The sequence below is a fragment of the Littorina saxatilis genome, linkage group LG17 (assembly GCF_037325665.1).
Source record: "Littorina saxatilis isolate snail1 linkage group LG17, US_GU_Lsax_2.0, whole genome shotgun sequence".
NCBI classification, from domain to species: domain Eukaryota; kingdom Metazoa; phylum Mollusca; class Gastropoda; order Littorinimorpha; family Littorinidae; genus Littorina; species Littorina saxatilis.
In genome coordinates, this window is record NC_090261.1 from 39,446,876 (window position 1) to 39,466,545 (window position 19,670).

Genomic DNA, 19,670 nt, shown 5'->3' on the forward strand with positions numbered 1-19,670 from the left:
GACGGAGAAGGGTTTAGGGGAAGGGCTCCTAATATGGACCGGCTCCTAATATGGACCACCACCAACTAACGGCGCTAGAGCGCTCAAAAAAGTTTTATTCGCTGTATTCACCCTCTTTGGATAACGTGCACATGTCAAAACAGTTGCAGAAACACAAATCTCAAAACCGTTAGGCTTTTTCTCTTTTTTCACTTTTGGCAACGTTCACTCTAAATTTGCCGCCTAAAACGGACTCCTTTCTGTCTACAGCCAAAGCTTTTATCAAACAGAAATGGCTATATATGACAGCTAAAACCGTATTTGTTACATTTTAGCAGTGTTGACCCCGAGTTTCTACTGCAAACAAAAAATAATAGCAAAATCAAGTATGTGCGAGTCCCCTAATATGGACCACCTTCAACAAATCGAAGAAAATAAAAGCTAAAGGCTATTTTCATTAATTCATTAAGAAGCTTGCTGGTAATAACCTATAACTAGCCCTCGAGATTTAAAAAAAATGCAAGGAAAAGTCTTCTTTTCGTGGAAGTTGATAATTTCACTTATTTTCACTCTGTTTTTGATAAGCTTCTTTAGTATTCTGTATTCTGTATTCTGTTTCCTGGTGTGCTTCAAATAATGCTCTCATCAACCCGAAACAGATAAATCTAGAGCATATTTTAATTAGGCTGACTTGTACACTAAGTTGTATCATGTTATTTTGAAATATAGGGGGCTTTTTACAGTGATTCGTGAAGGCTGCTTCACTGGTCCATATTAGGCGCCCAGGCTCCTAATATGGACCCTTTGTGATTTTTTCTGTATTTAAGTTTTGCTGAATGTGTATCAAAGTTATTTTACTCTAATTAGGCCTAACGGTTAACCTAAGAAAGAAGGACTACCAAGCACAAAATGAAACTTCTTTGCACGAAAACAAGCTAGTTTTCAGCAATAAACAAAAAGTGGTCCATATTAGGGGCCCTTCCCCTATATGACGGCTTACTTGTGCGTAACTATTACTCATTTTCATGTGTTAATTACAATTTTCACGTGTTAATTACTAATTTTTAGTTTTGTCTCGTTTCATGACGGATTGCTAGACCCAAAACTAAAAATTAGTCATTTTCACGTGAAAATTAGTAATGAACACGTTCAGTTTTGGCTCGCTTCCTGACGGATTACTAGAGCCAAAACAGAAAATTTATATTTTCACGTGAACATTATTAACTAACACGTGGAAATAAGTATATAACACGTGCATGCGCAGAAGTGTTAAAAACTTCCGCCGGATTTCGGCCCGAAAACGCCGAGGCCAAAACTGAAAATTGGTAATTAACACGTGTTCTGTGTAATTAACAGTGATAACGCTAACTGACAGTGTTGATTGTTAATTTTCACGAACGGATTGCTGGAGCCAAAACTGAAAATTACTATTTTTCACGTGAAAATTAGTAGTAAAGACGTGAAAACGCTAACTGACAGTGTTAATTAGCAATTTTCACGTGATAATGGTAACCCCAGGTTTTGGCACTAGTAAGCCGTCATATGTTTGTCGAGCTATGCACACTCCTTCTCGTGGAAACTGTTCAGCTCACCATCTCAGGTCTGGCAGGCTTTTACATGGGATACGATGATCTACCTGAAGCTTACATTAAAGCAGATCATGTTAAGAAAAATGTCTTCCAGATCTAAAGTTTCGCAAATCAGACTTGAGTCTTGATTTGGAAACATTAGCAGCCTACCTAAAGCTTAAAGGTGGTCGTCTACAGTTTTGCTTTTTTTCAATAATCTTATGGTTAGATTTCGCCAAAAAGTTATGTCAGATGATGAATGAACCATGGGGAAAAAAGTGATGGACAAAAAATGTATGTAAAAAAAGATTTTATTTTTGGGTAGCGTGACTCACGCTTCCAATAATTATTTTGTTTTCTGTTTGCTGAGAACATGTGCTTTGCCTACAAATACTGACCAATCAAATTCATGTCACTATGCCCAAACAAACAAGTGCAGCAACAGTTTGACACTGGAGCGCTGTCCACGCTTTTTTTTAAACGCACGAAATGCACGGGATTTGAGAGGAGTTTTGCGCTTGGCATTTTCCAAATAAGGATATTCTACTATGAGTACTACGCTGGAATACTACAATGAATTTTCAAACGGCTACACTGGCTTCGTCTTTCCTGATCGAAAGGGGGTGTATTGTTGATAATTGTAGATAATAGACTCTGCATTTTAATGGTCAAATGGCGATTTCGGTATAAAAATGTAGACAAGGACCTTTAACATTAAAACAGATCATTTCAAGAAAAATGTCTTTCAGATCTAAAATTCTGCACATCAGACGTGTTCAGTCATTTATGACAGCCACTCCTCAACAGTGTTGACAGATTTCGTGCAGAGTCACATAGTCACATACCAAACATGAACAGCCTTGGTGCTCTCTGAGCGTAGTGGGGATTTGTTGATGTATCAGGCCTAATTTCGTCAAAGCCACTGGTGTGGGTGGTGTTTATTTTTGGAATGTGATCAAGTAGATAAATAGTCTTATCCCAATACGAATGGTCTAATTTAAAGTACCTGAAATATTTGGACGCTAGAAAGACAAATTCAAAGAAACAGCTCTTGGGATATTTGTTATTTGTATTTAGACCATTTTACACGGATCGAGACAGTCAGTGGTCCCCCGAGACCGCGCCAGCATAGTGGAGATGAACAATGACAGTCGATATCTGTGTCAAATGTCATTTTTTGGTCAAAAATACAAATAACATTTGTGTATTGATTTATTTTAGTTGGAACTCCTTATTTTTCCAGACATGCATTCGTTTTTACTTCTTGGCTACCATCCTAAATATATATATAAGTTTTAGTCGGACTTTGACGTCACATGGCTTAAAGAAGTTAAATCCGATGTTGAATCGAAGCATTGGATTGCCGCCTAAATGTGAGTTATAGTCGGATGTTGATGTCACATGGCTCAAAGAAGTGAAATCCGATGCTGAATCGATGCATTGGCTAGCCGCCTAAAATTAATATGAGTTTTGGTCGAACTTTGACGTCACATGGCTCTAAGAAGTGAAATCCGATGATGACACGATATGGACTGGGTGGCCGAGTGGTAACGCACTTGCGCTCGGAATCGAGAGGTTGCGTGTTCGACTCTGGGTCAGGCCGCTATTTTCTCCCCCCCTTTCCTAACCTAGGTGGTGGGTTCAAGTGCTAGTCTTTTGGATGAGACGAAAAACCGAGGTCCCTTCGTGTACACTATATTGGGTGTGCACGTTAAAGATCCCACGATTGACAAAAGGGTCTTTCCTGGCAAAATTGTATAGGCATAGATAAAAATGTCCATCAAAATACCCGTGTGACTTGGAATAAAGGCCGTGAAAGGTAAAGTTTCGCCTAACAGGCTTGAGGTTTGCTGGTCGATGTGAATGCGTTATATATTGTGTTTAAAAAATGTTTGTTTGTCTGTCTGTCTGTAAAAAATTCCATTTCACACGGCAGAAATTAGTATGTAAAGCGCGGAGAGCACAGTTAATTGTGGTTCGCGCTATATAAGCTCACCATAATAATAATAATAATTGGCTACCCACCTAAATATGAGTTTTAGTCGAACTTTGACGTCACATGGCTCAAAGAAGCTGAATCGATGCATAACATGTAAGTGGTGGTATATGTTGCAGATGCACGGCGAGCTGCTGATGGGGGGTGACGGGGAGGGCAAGGTGTACTTCTGGAACACGGCCACGGGGGAGGCGGAGGCAGCGGTCAAAGTGCACGAGGCAGCCATCCACACCATCCACTACCACAACGGCCGGTTCTACACTGGATCCAGGTAGACATGGAACACCTTTGTATCCCACTGTTGTAAGATTTCACTCCTTTAGCTCTTTCGGAGCGGGTTCCGCTATAACCTGGATATCGTTTACGTGACTCAGTAACAAGTTTTTACTTCAGTCAGCTGAGAATTAACATCGTTTCCATCGGCCTGCCAAGTTTCACACTGACAATGGACTCCTCTTCCTCCTTCTGTTTCTCCTCCTCCTCCTCCTCCTCTTCTTCTTCCTCCTCCTCCTCTTCTTCTTCCTCCTCCTCTTCTTCTTCCTCATCCTCCTTCTCCTCCTCCGTATCATCATCATCATCATCATCATCATCATCATCATCATCATCATCATCATCATCATCATCATCATCATCATCATCATCATCGTCGTCGTCGTACCACAACCATTTAAACCATGCATAATCCCTTCTCAACGTCTGGGAGGCGAGGAACCCCCCAAAGAGAATAGAAATTAGGCGAAGCTCGGAGGCACACCCAGGGGCAGAAGATCAAAGACCGAAAAACAACAGGTTCCCTGCGGAAGACATCAGGGGTGATTTTTCAGCAACGTATGAACGCCAGTGTTCTTTTGCCGCATTGCGCTCGCTTGTGTGGCCTGGGGACCTGCAGAAAGAAAATCTTCCAAATCGTCACGCATCTGAATGTGAATTGATGGGAGGGTCTTGTCTTTGGTTCAGCGAGACGTTGTTTTGATTTGTGTATTGCCAACAGAATGTATGTGTTACTAGTGCGTTGCCAGACAAAAGGAATAATGAAGCCTGCAGGTGTGTGTCCTGAAAGGAACTTGGTACCTGGGCGTGTTTGCACTTTTGTATTTTTGCTATTCTTACTATCATTTTTAGTCTGGCAAGGTGTCTGTCTGCGAATGCGCACTTTCCCGTGTAATAAAGCCAGTCACAAGTTTCCCGTGTAATAAAGCCAGTCACAAGTTTCCCGTGTAATAAAGCCAGTCACAAGTTTCCCGTGTAATAAAGCCAGTCACAAGTTTCCCGTGTAATAAAGCCAGTCACAAGTTTCCCGTGTAATAAAGCCAGTCACAAGTTTCCCGTTTAATAAAGCCAGTCACAAGTTTCCCGTGTAATAAAGTCAGTCACAAGTTTCCCGTGTAATAAAGCCAGTCACAAGTTTCCCGTGTAATAAAGCCAGTCACAAGTTTCCCGTGTAATAAAGCCAGTCACAAGTTTCCCGTGTAATAAGCCAGTCATAAGTTTCCCGTGTAATAAAGCCAGTCACAAGTTTCCCGTGTAATAAAGCCAGTCACAAGTTTCCCGTGTACTAAAGCCAGTCACAAGTTTCCCGTGTACTAAAGCCAGTCACAAGTTTCCCGTGTAATAAAGCCAGTCACAAGTTTCCCGTGTAATAAAGCCAGTCACAAGTTTCCCGATGCGCCAATGCAAAAGCAGACGCACGCATGGACTTGAAAACCAGTTGAAATGCTGTTCACGTGACCAATGTTCAACCTATTATCCCACAGACGTTTGTCACCGAGAAGTCGGTCCGAAGTTGGCGATGAAATATTGGGGAGAAGTTGTCAATATAAACAGCCTATCACTCCCTCCCCCCTCCGATTTTCAACCGACTTTCATCTTACGCAAACCTCCAGTTGAGCACTGTTCAAGCTTTAAGCCGATTCCAAAGTGTCTTAAATAAAACCTTGCATACTGATGCAATCAGAGAGAGAAAGAGAGAAAAAAAGAGACAGACAGACAGACGGACAGAGTGAGACAGAGAGACAGGGACACCCCCCAAGAAAAAGACCAACCTCATGCACTTATTCAATCGCTGAGAACAGAGACAGCCGCGCAACAATATCGCTTCCCGTGTAAAAAGGAATGATACACATCGGTAGATATATCTGCTGAGTGCCACCCATTCCCTAAGGGGATACACAGCCCTACTGTGTCAGCTGCTGCACGTGCAGTCATTAGGTGCGGAAGGTTAAGCATCAGAGGGGGGAATAAGGTGACACCAATGCTGGAGATTCGTGGTATTCACACACACACACACACACACACACACACACACACACACACACACACACACACACACACACACACACACACACACACACACACACACACACACACACACTCACACACACACAAAGCAGAAAAAAAATGCATCCTTCTTATAATGAGCTTTAGCACTGTTGTGATGGTGTTGACACTATACTTGCCCAATTGAGTCTAACTACCTGATGGCTAATCTACTGTGATACCTGTGATAACTGATGATGATTACTGTGATTGGTTTTATGTGTTTGGTTGGTCTCTTCTTTTGGTAGTGCAATAGCGTTAATTATGGATTGTTGTTATCATCATTTACATAAAAACTTATCTGTTAATCCAAACAATGATATAATTACTGTGATGTTCTTAACTACACTTTAACATGGAATGTATGTATGTATGTATGTATGTATGTATGTATGTATGTATGTATGTATGTAGGTATGTATGTAGGTATGTATGCATGTGTGTTGGTGTGTCGGTGTGTCAAGTGTGCAAGTAAAAAGGGTATTGTAGTTGTACATATATTACTTTAGATATTTTTTTGTTATCATGGGTTTTATAATTTTTCTTCTCTTATTCTTTTATAATTATTAATTAATGACCTATATGTGCTGATGACCAATTTAATTTCCTTTGTTGGATCAATAAAATGTTATGAGTTATGAGTTATGAGTTATGAGTTATAATCAGAGAGAGAACTGGACTGAACTGAACTGAACATTGTTTTACAAGAATTGACAGTACAGACAGACAGTCGATTGTTGGTGTGTATCAAGATCGAAAGATGCTCGTATCCCATGTAAACACCAGGACGGCTCTGTCGTGTTGTGTATGTGATCATTTACTCTGGGACGAAGGTGCTCTTAAAGGCACACCCCTTCTTCATTCTGATAATCATCGGTCGACGGCTATCGCCAGTTTCTCTCTGACAGCATGCTAAATTATTGCGCGAATCTATCAAAACAAGAATACAGAGTTATCTCCCATATGTTTTTCGCGAGCACTGATCTAAATTTGAGATCAGTGTTCGCGAGACGAAAATGATTGCGGATTGGCCGACTTCGACAGTGATCTCCGTTCTGTTCTTCACAGTTATGATAAAGACATCGTTCAAAGGTCAAAACAAGTCGAAATTTTGAGACTGCTGTCGGAAGGAGACCGTGATATATGGTTGCATCAATCTCAACTGGTTACAGGAAAAAATGGTCTGCTCCGGCGCGCGCCGAAGTAAAGTTGATTATCACGTGACACTTTAGAGTTGTTTGCACAGTAAATACATCCGCGAAAGATAGCTCGTTTGAAACTGTCTTACATATCAATTCCTTTTGTTATTTAAAAATTACACAACACCATGCAAAATCATTATCGACGATCACAAATCTGCTTATATCCATAACACATTACGAAATGATCTAAATATACATGTAAAAAATCGATTTCTTACCCACAGAAAGAAAACCAAGGCATCCTGTCAGGGATAGAATGAGACCCGAAGGGAAGTAACTCATTTTTGACCTGAGTTCAGGATGACCCCTTCTTGTGTAATCTTTTCGGATCACCATCTCAGATCTGATCAGGCTTTTACATAGGAAAAGACCATCCACACATTTGTTTACATACCAAACATAAACAACCTGGATGCTCTCTGTGCACAGTGGCTGCTCCGCCTGGCGTCTGGCATTATGGGGTTAGTGCTAGGACTGGTTAGTCCGGTGTCACAATAATGTGACTGGGTGAGACATGAAGCCTGTGCTGCGACTTCTGTCTTGTGTGTGGCGCACGTAATATGTCAAAGCAGCACCGCCCTGATATGGCCCTTCGTGGTAAACAAACAAACAAAAATCTCTGTGCACAGTACGATTTGTGTGATGACTTGATTTTGTAGAAGACACGATATGCTGGCGTGTAATACATTTATCTTCAAGATATTCCAATTCGCCCGAAGTCAGGGGGTTGATTTGTGGTTTGTGACCAAGTGGAGGGTTGGTTTTATCCCATGGAAAAGCCTGGCCAGGTGTGAGGTGTACATGAATGTCGGCTTGTTCTGGTACATTGCGAACTTGCGGACGCCGAATGGGGAACCACTATAATTGAGAATTGCAAAATGGAAAACGATGAACTTCATGGCGGCAAAACAGAAGATGAGGAGATAATGAACTGGAAAAGGGCATACTGGAGGAACGAGAACCAAGAAACAGCTATTTTTGTACACAACGCTAATTTTGGAATCGGTTGGATGTGTCTAAACGGCAGGTGCTAGGGCTTTGGCATTTTTGAAAACGTTCAGTTCCTACTGATCACATTTAAACATCACGAATACACAAAGTTCAAAGAAAAGAAAGATATGGGAGAGAGAGTGAGTGTGTGTGTGTGTGCACGTGCATGTGCTTACACCGCCGGTTTTGAATGAAGAGCACTTCAAATCATTCCAACAGCTATGCATCCTAATTGAAACCTACCTTGTACTCCTTGAAGAGAACAACACTGGAGCTGAGTTGCACATTTGTTTATTGTTTTCCCCCATTTCACTTTCACCTGGCTTGCCTAACCCTTTGGCCCTCCAGCCCTCTTAACTGCCGTTTGATGTTAACACTGACCAGGTGCAAATGCACACCTTGAAGTGACTGCATGGGCCGCAGAATACCTGGCATACCTCGACTGCGTTTCAGGGCTATGCTTTCCTCTTCTCGGTCTAATCTGTCTTTCATCTCTCCAGCCCCCATTTAGCAAATGTTTGTTTCAACCTCTTGTACAGATGGCAGATGGCGTTCGAACTTTTCAAAGGCATGGCTCTTATGCGGCGAAAGTCGATTTAGAATTTTGAAGAACCCGTTATTCGAAGGAGGCACACCTTGTTTTTGAATCTTGGAAAGTGGTCTCTTGACAAAGTACCAATTGCTACAAGAGGCTGTGTTTATTTTTCCTAAGGGTATAGACGTTTGCATAAAGCTGTAAAAAAAAAATGGGTCTCTGTTTTTCTGTGCATGGGAATAGGTTTCCCCCTTTTCGTCTCAAAAGGGAAAGGGGTACGTCGATGATAAGAGGAAGGGCGTTGGGTGGGTTGTCGCGTGGGGAGGGGGGGGGGAGGTGGGTGGGAAGAGTTGCTGCTTGCTAACATCTCTGTCACACACAGAAGTTATGTCATACAGGAGAGAGAGAGAGAGACAGAAACAGAGAGACAGAGACAAGAGGGTGAAAGAAACAGACAGACAGACAGACAGACAGACAGACAGACAGACAGACAGACAGACAGACAGACAGAGGCAGGTACACAGGGATACTAAAGTTTACCAGTTGCCTTTCTTACGTGTCATTAAATTTTGTTTCAGTGACGGCACCATGACGGAGTATGACCTCATGACGATGACGTGTCTTCGGGTCTTACGTGGTCACAAAGGCCCAGTCCGGGCTCTTCAGGTCTGTATTCCCACTCTTCTTTAAAGCCACCTCGTTTTGCTGTCTGTGTTGTTAGCGATGTGAATGCTCGTAAGGTGGCAGAGACTTTTCCAAGATGCACCGGTACTGAAGATCTATTTTCCAACAGCCGTTTTCCGGACATAACTGTCAGGATGTGTATGCGGGATTGAGAGAGTTACGCCCCTGACAGTGAGGCAAACAACGACGGCGCCGCCAACCAGTGAAGACGAACGAAAAAGTCGATCACGCATAGTGTATGTTATGTAGTGTCCGCTCCATTAAATTCCCTTTTTCTTCCGAAAATATGCACATCGCAGCTCGCGATTCGTTGCGGCAACGATCGCTTGCAGTAGCGACCCGGCGCTGACCACGTGTTTTCGCTTGTGGTCACGTGAGTTTGGGAAAAAACGCGGGCTCAGCAATCACTGCAGACCCATACATCGGCAGCGAATCGTGGGCTCCGACATGCACATTAAGGAAAGAAAAGGGCATCATATCGAGCGGACATTGCATGAAATATCGGAACTATAATTATTTTATGTGCTCACCGAAGTCGCTGGTATTCACTGGTTGGTGGCGCGTCTCACGGGCAGGGTCGCAATTCTTCCACAGCAAATAGAAACCCTGACGCAGTTATTTCCCAACATCATCTATTCAACACGCTCATGCTCCGCATACAGATACACAAACTTACCTACCAACCAACCAGCCAACCAAAAAGAAAATCCAACAACCTCACAACACCTTTGCTCGCATCTCGTTTAAAACCACAGTTTACCGCCCTCTCGCATTTCTCGACAAGTCTTTAACCTTTTCTTTACGATTAAGTTCTCGATGGCATCAGCGATTGGCCACAGATTGTACACGGGGATTGTGGTAGTCGTGTCAGGCTTTGTTGGCTGATGCTCCCCCGAGGCTTTCAGAAATTTTTATCACCTCCGCCTCGCCTACGGCAACAACAACGACAGCAGGGTGTTGTGTTGTAAGCGGCGCGGATTTGACTAATGGAGGGTGCGGGAAATTTCACCTGTTGGGTTTCATAGCCGATCCTTGTTGGTGTGTGTTTGTGATAAATGGAGGCTTGAGTGCCGTAAAAGTTGGGTCGAAGAGTATAGAACGATTTCATTAATGGCGTGAATGGCGGATATTATTAATCAAAAGTGATTCTGCTGATTGAATTTATTTTGTATACTTCTTTTTTTCTGTGATGCTGTTGATCAGTGTCCCGTCTCTGTCAAACTTGTTTGATGTTCCTTTGTCTGCCCACCTGTTCGTCTTTTTGGAGTGTTTGCTTGTCAGTCCGTTTTGGGTGCTTCCAGCCCTCTCTGCTCATTCAGTATGTCGCCCTGTGCTGTTTTTGTCCCTTCCATTCCGCTGTGTGTGTGTGTGTGTGTGTGTGTGTGTGTGTGTGTGTGTGTGTGTGTGTGTGTGTGTGTGTGTGTGTGTGTGTGTGTGTGTACGCCGACAAGGCCCACTGAGTTAAATTGTCACCCATCCTAGAAATGTACGTTAACTCTCCCTTGGCATGTCGGTCAGTCTGTCTTGCCTGTCAGTCTCTTTCTTTCCATCTCTGTCTCTGTCTCTCTATCTCTGTTTCTGCATCTCTCTGTCTCTGTCTGTCTCTGTCTGTCTGTCTGTAGGTCTCCCACCAGTTCCGTGTGTTTCTGTTTTCCGTGTGCATTTGTGTGTCTGTCCTAAGCTCCCTAGCTTGTCAGTCTGTTTCTGTTACCTCCGTCTGTTTTGGCTGCCTTTCTGTCTGTCTATCTGTCGGTCGGTCAGTCTGCAAGGCTTCATGTCGGTCAGTCTGTTCTCCCTGTCTGTCTCGCTGGCACTGTACATACCTGTGACCTTCTTACCTCAGCCCTCACCCCCATCCCCTCTCCACACCCACCGACCGTATTTTGAACTGTTCAGTTATGCCACACTTCTTTGTCCCCTTCCATTCATCCATCCGTCTGTCTGTCTGTCTGTCCGCCCCCTCCCTGCCACTTGCTGGCATTCTACCTGAGCCATTCTTTACCTGAGATCCCTCTCTACCCCCACTTCAAGTTTACCTGTTCTGTTTGGCCTCACCTTCTTGTCCTCCTACCTATACTGTCTTTCTGTCTGTGTTACCCCCCCTCCCACCCCTTATTTTTACCTGTTCAATTCTGACGCGCAACGCCCCCACCCATGCATCCCCTTTTCACCAGTCTCAGTCTACTACGCAGCTGTGTTCGTACGATTTTTTCCGTGACTCGGAGAGTGCGAGGGCCGAGGCAGGCAAGAAGTAGCGATGGTTATCTGCCCTATCTGCGCTCTCCTGTGGCAGGAGGTAGCGGCACTGCTTGCCAGTTTGTCAAAATAACAATTTGGATGCAGGCCCCTGATTGCCTCTGAACCGCCCTGCCCCGATACCCATCTTTGGCCCCAGATGAAAAACTCTCCTTATCTCCCTTGGCTATCTCTGCAGGCCGCTGAGACCGGGAAATGCAAAGAGCAGGTGTATACGGCAGGTAGAGAGTGAAGGGAAGGGGAGGGGGGGGAGGAGGTATACCGAGTTCTGGAAACTGAGCAACAGGTCGCTTTCAGGTTTAAAAAAGAGGGGGGTTGAAAGGGTAAAGACCAATTTACAGTTCCAGACTGGTGCAAGGGGGGGTGTAGAAAGTCCGGATGCTAAGCACAGCAACAGGTTGTTTTCGTTCTTCAGGTGATTGTCATGTTGTCGTTGCTTGAAATAGTCAGCGCGATTGTGCATATTGAATCAATAACTGCTTCTCAAGAATAAGATTATGCCCACATCTCTGGCTCGATAACTGATTCTTCAAAATATAATGTGGTCACGTCGCCGTGTTGTCATCTACTTGTATCTCATGGTGCCTTACTTATTAGCTTGAAATGTTGTAGTGAGTCGGTGTAATGAGAGTCGTTGATCCAGTGTCCCAGCGACTCATCAGTCTGTAGATTTAAATCTGTGGGAAATGATGCTGTACCAATGTGACATGCGGATTTACGTCCTCCCAGGCGTACCGATCTGACAAACCATGTCCTTCATGCACGAGGAGTTGAGACATCATTTGTCCGTTGCTACTTTAGAAAGTTGGCTCTCTCGTTGAAAATGTTGTTATATGATTCCTGCATTTGCACTGTTTTAAGCCTGATATGTATTGGATGAAGTCGACTTTGCGAAGTCTACTTCACGAAGATCGTTGCACGAAACTTCGTGAAGTCAACTTTGGGCACAAATGTGGACTGGGTGGCCGAGTGGTAACGCACTTGCGCTCGGAAGCGAGAGGTTGCGAGTTCGACCCTGGGTCAGGGCGTTAGCAATTTTCTCCCCCCTTTCCTAACCTTGGTGGTGGGTTCAAGTGCTAGTCTTTCGGATGAGACAAAAAAATCGAGGTCCCTTCGTGTACACTACATTGGGGTGTGCACGTTAAAGATCCCACGATTGACAAAAGGGTCTTTCCTGGCAAAATTGTATAGGCATAGATAAAAATGTCCACCAAAATACCTGTGTGACTTGGAATAATAGGCCGTGAAAAGTAGGATATGCGCCGAAATGGCTGCGATCTGCTGGCCGATGTGAATGCGGGATGTATTGTGTAAAAAAATTCCATCTCACACGGCATAAATAAATCCCTGCGCCTTGAATATGTGTGCGATATAAATTGCATAAAAAAATTTAAAAAATAAATCCCTGCGCTTAGAACTGTACCCACGGAATACGCGCGATATAAGCCTCATATTGATTGATTGATTGAAATTGGGATGAAGGCCTTTATCCAACCCATTTTGTTTCTCCTTTTGTGTGTGATGTCGGCTTTAGTATGTTCTGTCCCGCGAATTTTCGCATGCTTGGCTCCCTTGTTTTGGAAGAAAAACTGAAGCTGAATCTTGTTCTGATATAAATTGCCTACCCGACCTATGTTATACCATGTATCATGGTCCCACTTTAGGAGCTACGCTTGGAATACGAGCCTGGGTATCCTTGGCACAAAGGGTCAAAAATCCAAAAAATAAGCCCTTAAAAAAATAAGGCCTTATTTTTTTAAAATATGCCCATATTTTTGAAAATAAGCCCTTATTTCTAAAATAAGGCCTTATTTTCCATTATTAAGGCCTTAAATCTTTAAGCCCTTAAAAAAATATGGGCATAAAAAAATAAGCCCTTATTTGAAAATAAGGCCTTACGAGAAATAAGGCCTTATTTCTGTAAGGCCTTAATAAAAATAAGGGCATAAAAAATAAGGGCATAAAAAAATATGGGCATAAAAAAATAAGGGCATAAAAAAATAAGGCCTTATTTATTTGACCAATCATGAAGCTGCGCAGAGATCTCATAACAAACATGGCGAATGGGGGGTTCAGAGATCGTGATGATTTTTTTAGAAGAATTTGTGCTGAAATTGCAAATTGCGAGAGAATTGGGGTTTCCGATGAGGTGTATGTTCGCTCAAGGTAAGCATTGTTTACATTAAATGACTGTTTGATTTATATCAGTGTAACATCTTGATCTTGCTTTAGCTCCGGATGCGCAGTAGAGATGCGCAGAAAAATATGGGCATATTTTTTTAAGGGCTTATTTTTTTATGCCCATATTTTTTTATGCCCTTATTTTTTTAAGGTCATAACAGAAATAAGGCCTTATTTCAGTAAGGCCTTAACAGAAATAAGGCCTTATTTCATTATGCCCTTATTTCCTTATGGCTGTAAATATTTAAGGCCTTATTTCTAAAATAAGGCCTTATTTATAGAAATAAGGGCTTATTTTCAAAAATATGGGCATATTTTCAAAAATATGGGCATATTTTTTTAAGGGCTTATTTTTGGGATTTTTGACCCTTTGTGCCAAGGATACCTGGGTGTAACAACAGCGCCGCCAGTGCAACCCGGCGTAAAGTACACGTTAAACTGAATATCCAAATTATAAACCCAGTAAGAGCACAACCTCGGTATTTGACGAAAGAAAATGGCAGCTTGTGACAGCGCTTTATGGGGGCTCCTGTCTGAATTTCGCTGCCATAAGCGTGTCCCACATCCGTTAAATTAGGAAAGATGAAAATGAAAACGGTAACCCTTGACAGCTTTATGTCAGCACCTAAAATCGAGGGTAAAATTACGAACGTGTTCCCAGCACTCTGTGACCCGAGCTAGCCCAGATTTTCACCTGTCTCGAGAGAGAGAGTCTGGTCTTTCTTATCCATCGAGCATCAGTCTACACCGCATCCACGGATCTTCCGCACGTGGCTCAGTGACAAACAATATATCGAGGTTGCGTCAGCTAAAATCGTTGGAGATATCACGGTCCTTGCTGCATTTGAAACTCAGAAGTACAACTTGCTACATGATTTTGTTGAGGGAAAAAATGCTTCGGATGATGCCCACAGAAAACGTTTTTGAGAGCAAGTCGCCATTAACACCGAAGTAATAGAAAAGGTCTGACGCTGATGCCGAGTAGCACATGCCCCCTTTCAAAACTTTTATAATTCCTCCGGTAAATGTTTTAACCAGCAATCGTCTTTTCGGTCAAGGCTGAGGTCGAACCAATTGTCCAGGTCAGCAAGTTGACGAACTAATTCAATTGTACAAATCAATGCGTTTCGTTACGATCTCGACATTTTAGTGGTGGTTGGAGGTGAGGGGAATAGGAGGGTCGAGGACTTCGAATAGCGCTCTTGATCTCTATATCCAATCCGTTGGAGCCCATCATGCACTTGGAAGAAACCTTTTTTCGTTTTAAAACAAGAGTTTTACGAGACTGCGAAGTCACGGGGCACAACTTTGACACAAGAACGGTCGAGAACATAATTTACAATTATTAACGAATCTTAATACTGCAAGCCTGATTTTGGAGGACTGACTGACCCCATCAGCTAGGCAGTGTCCACATGTTCCACAGAAGATGGCCGCCATGGTAGCTAGTATACGACGTGAAAGTCAACGCACTCTGCAAACTAGTGCTGCTCAAAACCGGTCGGAACCCTGCCGATGATAGGTTGTTGATTAGAGGAGCCCTATTTCGGTGCAATGACATAAAATGGGCTGGTTGTTTCACGACGCTTTACGAGCTCTCTGTGTCATCCCCAGCTGCTGCTGCCCCTCACCCGCAGGCGTTAGTTGCAAAGCAGACATCCCCTGCAAGGCCCATAAACTTGCAGGTTATTATACCTTTGTCAATGCTAGAACAATGCTGGGTATGTGATGCAGAGGCTTCTTTGTATGGTCCTGTCTGAGCTTCCTGACTTGATGACCTCAGTGCCCTAGCTCTTGCGAGTGAATTGTTCACCTTCAGTTTATCTAGTTTTGGTGATTGGCCGATTGAAAACTGGAATATTGTACTTAAAAAAACTGTCGTAGGTTGTATCGAGAAATGAAGAATAAACGAAAGTGTGTTACATTCACCTCTGTGCCTTCTTTTAAGTTTTCATCTTCAGCATTTGTTTTCTACTTTTTTTGGGTGGGGTGGGGGGGGGGGGTGTAGGGGGGGGGGGATGAGGGTGATTAGCAGATTGAACAAGTTGAAAAAATACACACCATAAAGAAGGGTAAACGATTTTTGATATAGAACCTCTCTGCCCTCTCCAGTTTGTATCTTTATTTTTTGGTGATTTGCCAAAGGAACATTGTGGAATTCTGTCACAAGAAATGAAGGTAAATCGAAATGTTAATTTAGTAACCTCCTTGCCTACTTTAAGTTTTCATCTTTCTTAGGCCATTTTTGTGTGAAAATCTCTCTACCTTCTTCAATTTACTTTCAGTCGTTGCATATTATAGGTAAACCAAATACTGCATGAGTGAGAAATATTGCATGCTTTAAAAAAAAAAAATCCGTATGGATGACGATTCATCAGACTACATGTACTTCACTTAACGATTACCGAAGGAACATAGGCGGTAGCTTTGTATTTTGTCATAAAGAAAAAGCTGGCGATTCGAAACATTCATTGAGAGGTTATAAAATCCAATCAATAACTAATTAAAAAAATTGTTAAACACTAACTAACTAACGAAAAAAGTAATAAATATAGAAAGAAATATAAAATGTAGGGCCATTGTTTATAACAAAATTTAAAAAAAAGAATGTAAAGCAAAGAAAGATGAATGAATAAATAAGTAAATAAAGGCAATAAAGACCACCATAAACATAAGTACTTAGGTAAATATGCCGTACACATAAACTACGCCGGGACCACCGTACCAGCGTTTAACTCAAGTCTCACCTGCCATATCTTATCCCTCCTCCCCCCTATCGTATATGAAAATAAAAAATAAAAAACCCGCACACGTTCTCATACAGTATGTCTGAAGATTGCATTATCATCCCTACCTCTTGCTCCCCGCGGATCCTCTCATCCGCAGCCAGGCATACAGACACGGTTAGATTACCTCCCCTAGCACAGGAGTTGCGGGCCTTGGGAGGCCCCTGTGGGCCCCGGGTTATCTTAATCATGGAGCGGGTGAGTGCCGTTTGCAGCGAGCATAAGGTTCAATTCATTAGGCGTCGTTTGGTCCTGTCGTTAAGGCGATAGAGACCACTGCCATACCATACGCGGGAAACATTTGCTGTTCGAGGTCGCTCTATAAGATATATATTTCTTGTCCCGCAAACCATGCTGCAAACTATCACAGATGTCAGTGATGTTTCGGATGTAGTTCTGCTTAAAAGAAAAGAGTTGCGTACATCAAACAATTTTGTGAAAAAGACATTCGTCAGAGCAATAATATGCAAGCTTTTTCTTTTATCTGCTTCTGGTTTGTTGGAGAGATTACTACTTAAAAGAATTACTTGAAGAAAAGCAGTTCATCGTAGATTATAGAAAGAGACAAAAGACACGATTTATAAATAGATGCTCTGCATAAAATTGTGCAGCACAAGATTATCGGATGTGTCGTAGTGAAGAAAACGACCTTGCAGGTCTGACCCCTGACCTGTCGACCTCCGATAGTTTTGACGTGTAGGAGGTCTTCTGACCATCCCTCTTCCTGCCAAGCGGCCAAAGTCATGACATTAGGACCAATGCCTATTTTCAATCGGATCCAACTGATCTTTTGCCTCTTAAGCCTGTCCTTAATTGAGCCTGAAGTCGACTTCGCGAAGACTTCGCGAAATCGTATTACCGAAAACTCAGTGCCAAAGCTTCGTGCGGTCAGCTTCGCTGAGTATACTTCGCGTAGTCGACTTCGCCCAGTTAAGGACAGGCTTTAGGCTGGGAACAGCATTGCAGTACATTGCAATCACAACCACGTCGACATAACCTGTTTACATTTCTAAACGATATGAAGGCACGTGGAATTACCAGTGGTCTCTATTGCCTTCACGGTCTGTGATGGCCCCCACTGGAGTCAAGCTCAGCTTGCTGTTTTCCGGCGGCCTATACCGCTTGATAAAGCCTTTGAATTATTTGTGGGTTGAGTTGCTCGTTTGTGTGCTCAGCAAAAATGTATCATTTTCGGTTTGTTTTGGGTAACCTGGACAGCGTACTTTTGCATTGCAGTCCCCCTAACTACCCTACCCCGCCTGCCCTTCTAACCTGGTCAATGGTCACTTTGTATATCTACATTCTGGAGTCGTGTAAGACAGGATATTGACGAACAGGACAAGCGTCGATCACTCAGTGTCCGGGTCATTGAACCTGTCATTTTGGATAAATTAAAATTATCAAAAGATTACTATAATAAATACGGCCAGCATTTTTAGTAGTTTTTACATTTAGTCACGTTTTGACTAAATGTTTTAACGTAGAGGGGGGAATCGAGACGAGGGTCGTAGTGTATGTGTGTGTGTGTGTGTGTGTGTGTGTGTGTAGAGCGATTCAGAGAAAACTACTGGACCGATCTTCATGAAACTTGACATGAGAGATCCTGAGTATGGTATCTCCAGACGTTTTTTTCATTTTTATATTTAGTCAAGTTTTGACTAAATATTTTAACATCGAGGGGGAATCGAAACGAGGGTATGGTGTATGTGTGTCTGTCTGTCTGTGCGTGTGTGTGTGTGTGTGTGTGTGTAGAGCGATTCAGACTAAACTACTGGACCGATCTTTATGAAATTTGACATGAGAGTTCCTGGGTATGAAATCCCCGAACGTTTTTCTCATTTTTTTGATAAATGTCTTTGATGACGTCATATCCGGCTTTTCGTGAAAGTTGAGGCGGCACTGTCACGCCCTCATTTTTCAACCAAATTGGTTGAAATTTTGGTCAAGTAATCTTCGACGAAGCCCGGGGTTCGGTATTGCATTTCAGCTTGGTGGCTTAAAAATTAATTAATGACTTTGGTCATTAAAAATCGGAAAATTGTAAAAAAAATTAAAAATTTATAAAACGATCCAAATTTACGTTTATCTTATTCTCCATCATTTGCTGATTCCAAAAACATATAAATATGTTATATTCGGATTAAAAACAAGCTCTGAAAATTAAATATATAAAAATTATTATCAACATTTTTTTTTCGAAATCGTTTTAAAAACACTTTCATCTTATTCCTTGTCGGTTCCTGATTCCAAAAACATATAGATATGATATGTTTGGATTAAAAACACGCTCAGAAAGTTAAAACGAAGAGAGGTACAGAAAAGCGTGCTATCCTTCTCAGCGCAACGAATATCCCGCTCTTCTTGTCAATTCCACGGGCACTGCCTTTGCCACGGGTGGAGTGACGATGCTACGAGTATACGGTCTTGCTGCGTTGCGTTGCGTTCAGTTTCATTCTGTGAGCCTCAGCTACTTGACTAAATATTGTATTTTCGCCTTACGCGACTTGTTTTTTTTATAAATGTCTTTGATGACGTCATATCCGACTTTTCGTGAAAGTTGAGGCGGCACTGTCACGCTCTCATTTTTCAACCAAATTGGTTGAAATTTTGGTCAAGTAATCTTCGACGAAGCCCGGACTTTGGTATTGCATTTCAGCTTGGAGGCTTAAAAATTAATTAATAAGTTTGCTAATTAAAGTTGTCATTAAAATCGATTTTTCGCAAACAGATTTAAAATTGATTGCATCGTATTCTTCATCACATTCTGAATCTAAAAATATATACATATGTTATGTTTACTCTTAAAATGTGATCACAAAATAGATTAATTAGTCTTACGATTAAAATTTCAGAAATCGATCCAAAAATGATTTCATCTTATTCTTTATCATTTCCTGATTCCAAAAACATATAGATATGATAGGTTGTATTCAAAACAAGCTCAGAAAGTTAACAAGAATACAGAAAAGCGCTTTCCTGCTTAGCACAATAAGCTACCGCGCTAATCTGGCGTGTCAATATCACTACGTTTTGCACGTGGGAGGTGAGCGATTTCCTTCACGCGGGGATTGACGAAGCTGTACTGTCTTGGTGAAAAAATACAGTGCGTTCAGTTTCATCCCGTGAGTTCGACAGCTTGACTAAATGTAGTAATTTTGCCTTACGCCTTGTTTTTCT

At 42.3% G+C, this 19,670-nt stretch overlaps 1 protein-coding gene across 1 annotated transcript in view; it reads left to right on the forward strand.

Annotated features, from left to right (window-relative positions):
* Positions 1-19,670, forward strand: part of LOC138952716 (uncharacterized) — an 81,567-nt gene that overhangs the window by 48,552 nt on the left and 13,345 nt on the right. The window contains exons 20-21 of the mRNA XM_070324423.1: positions 3,663-3,814; positions 9,165-9,252. Coding sequence (XP_070180524.1) covers positions 3,663-3,814; positions 9,165-9,252 — 240 coding nt within the window. The remainder of the gene's footprint in view (positions 1-3,662; positions 3,815-9,164; positions 9,253-19,670) is intronic.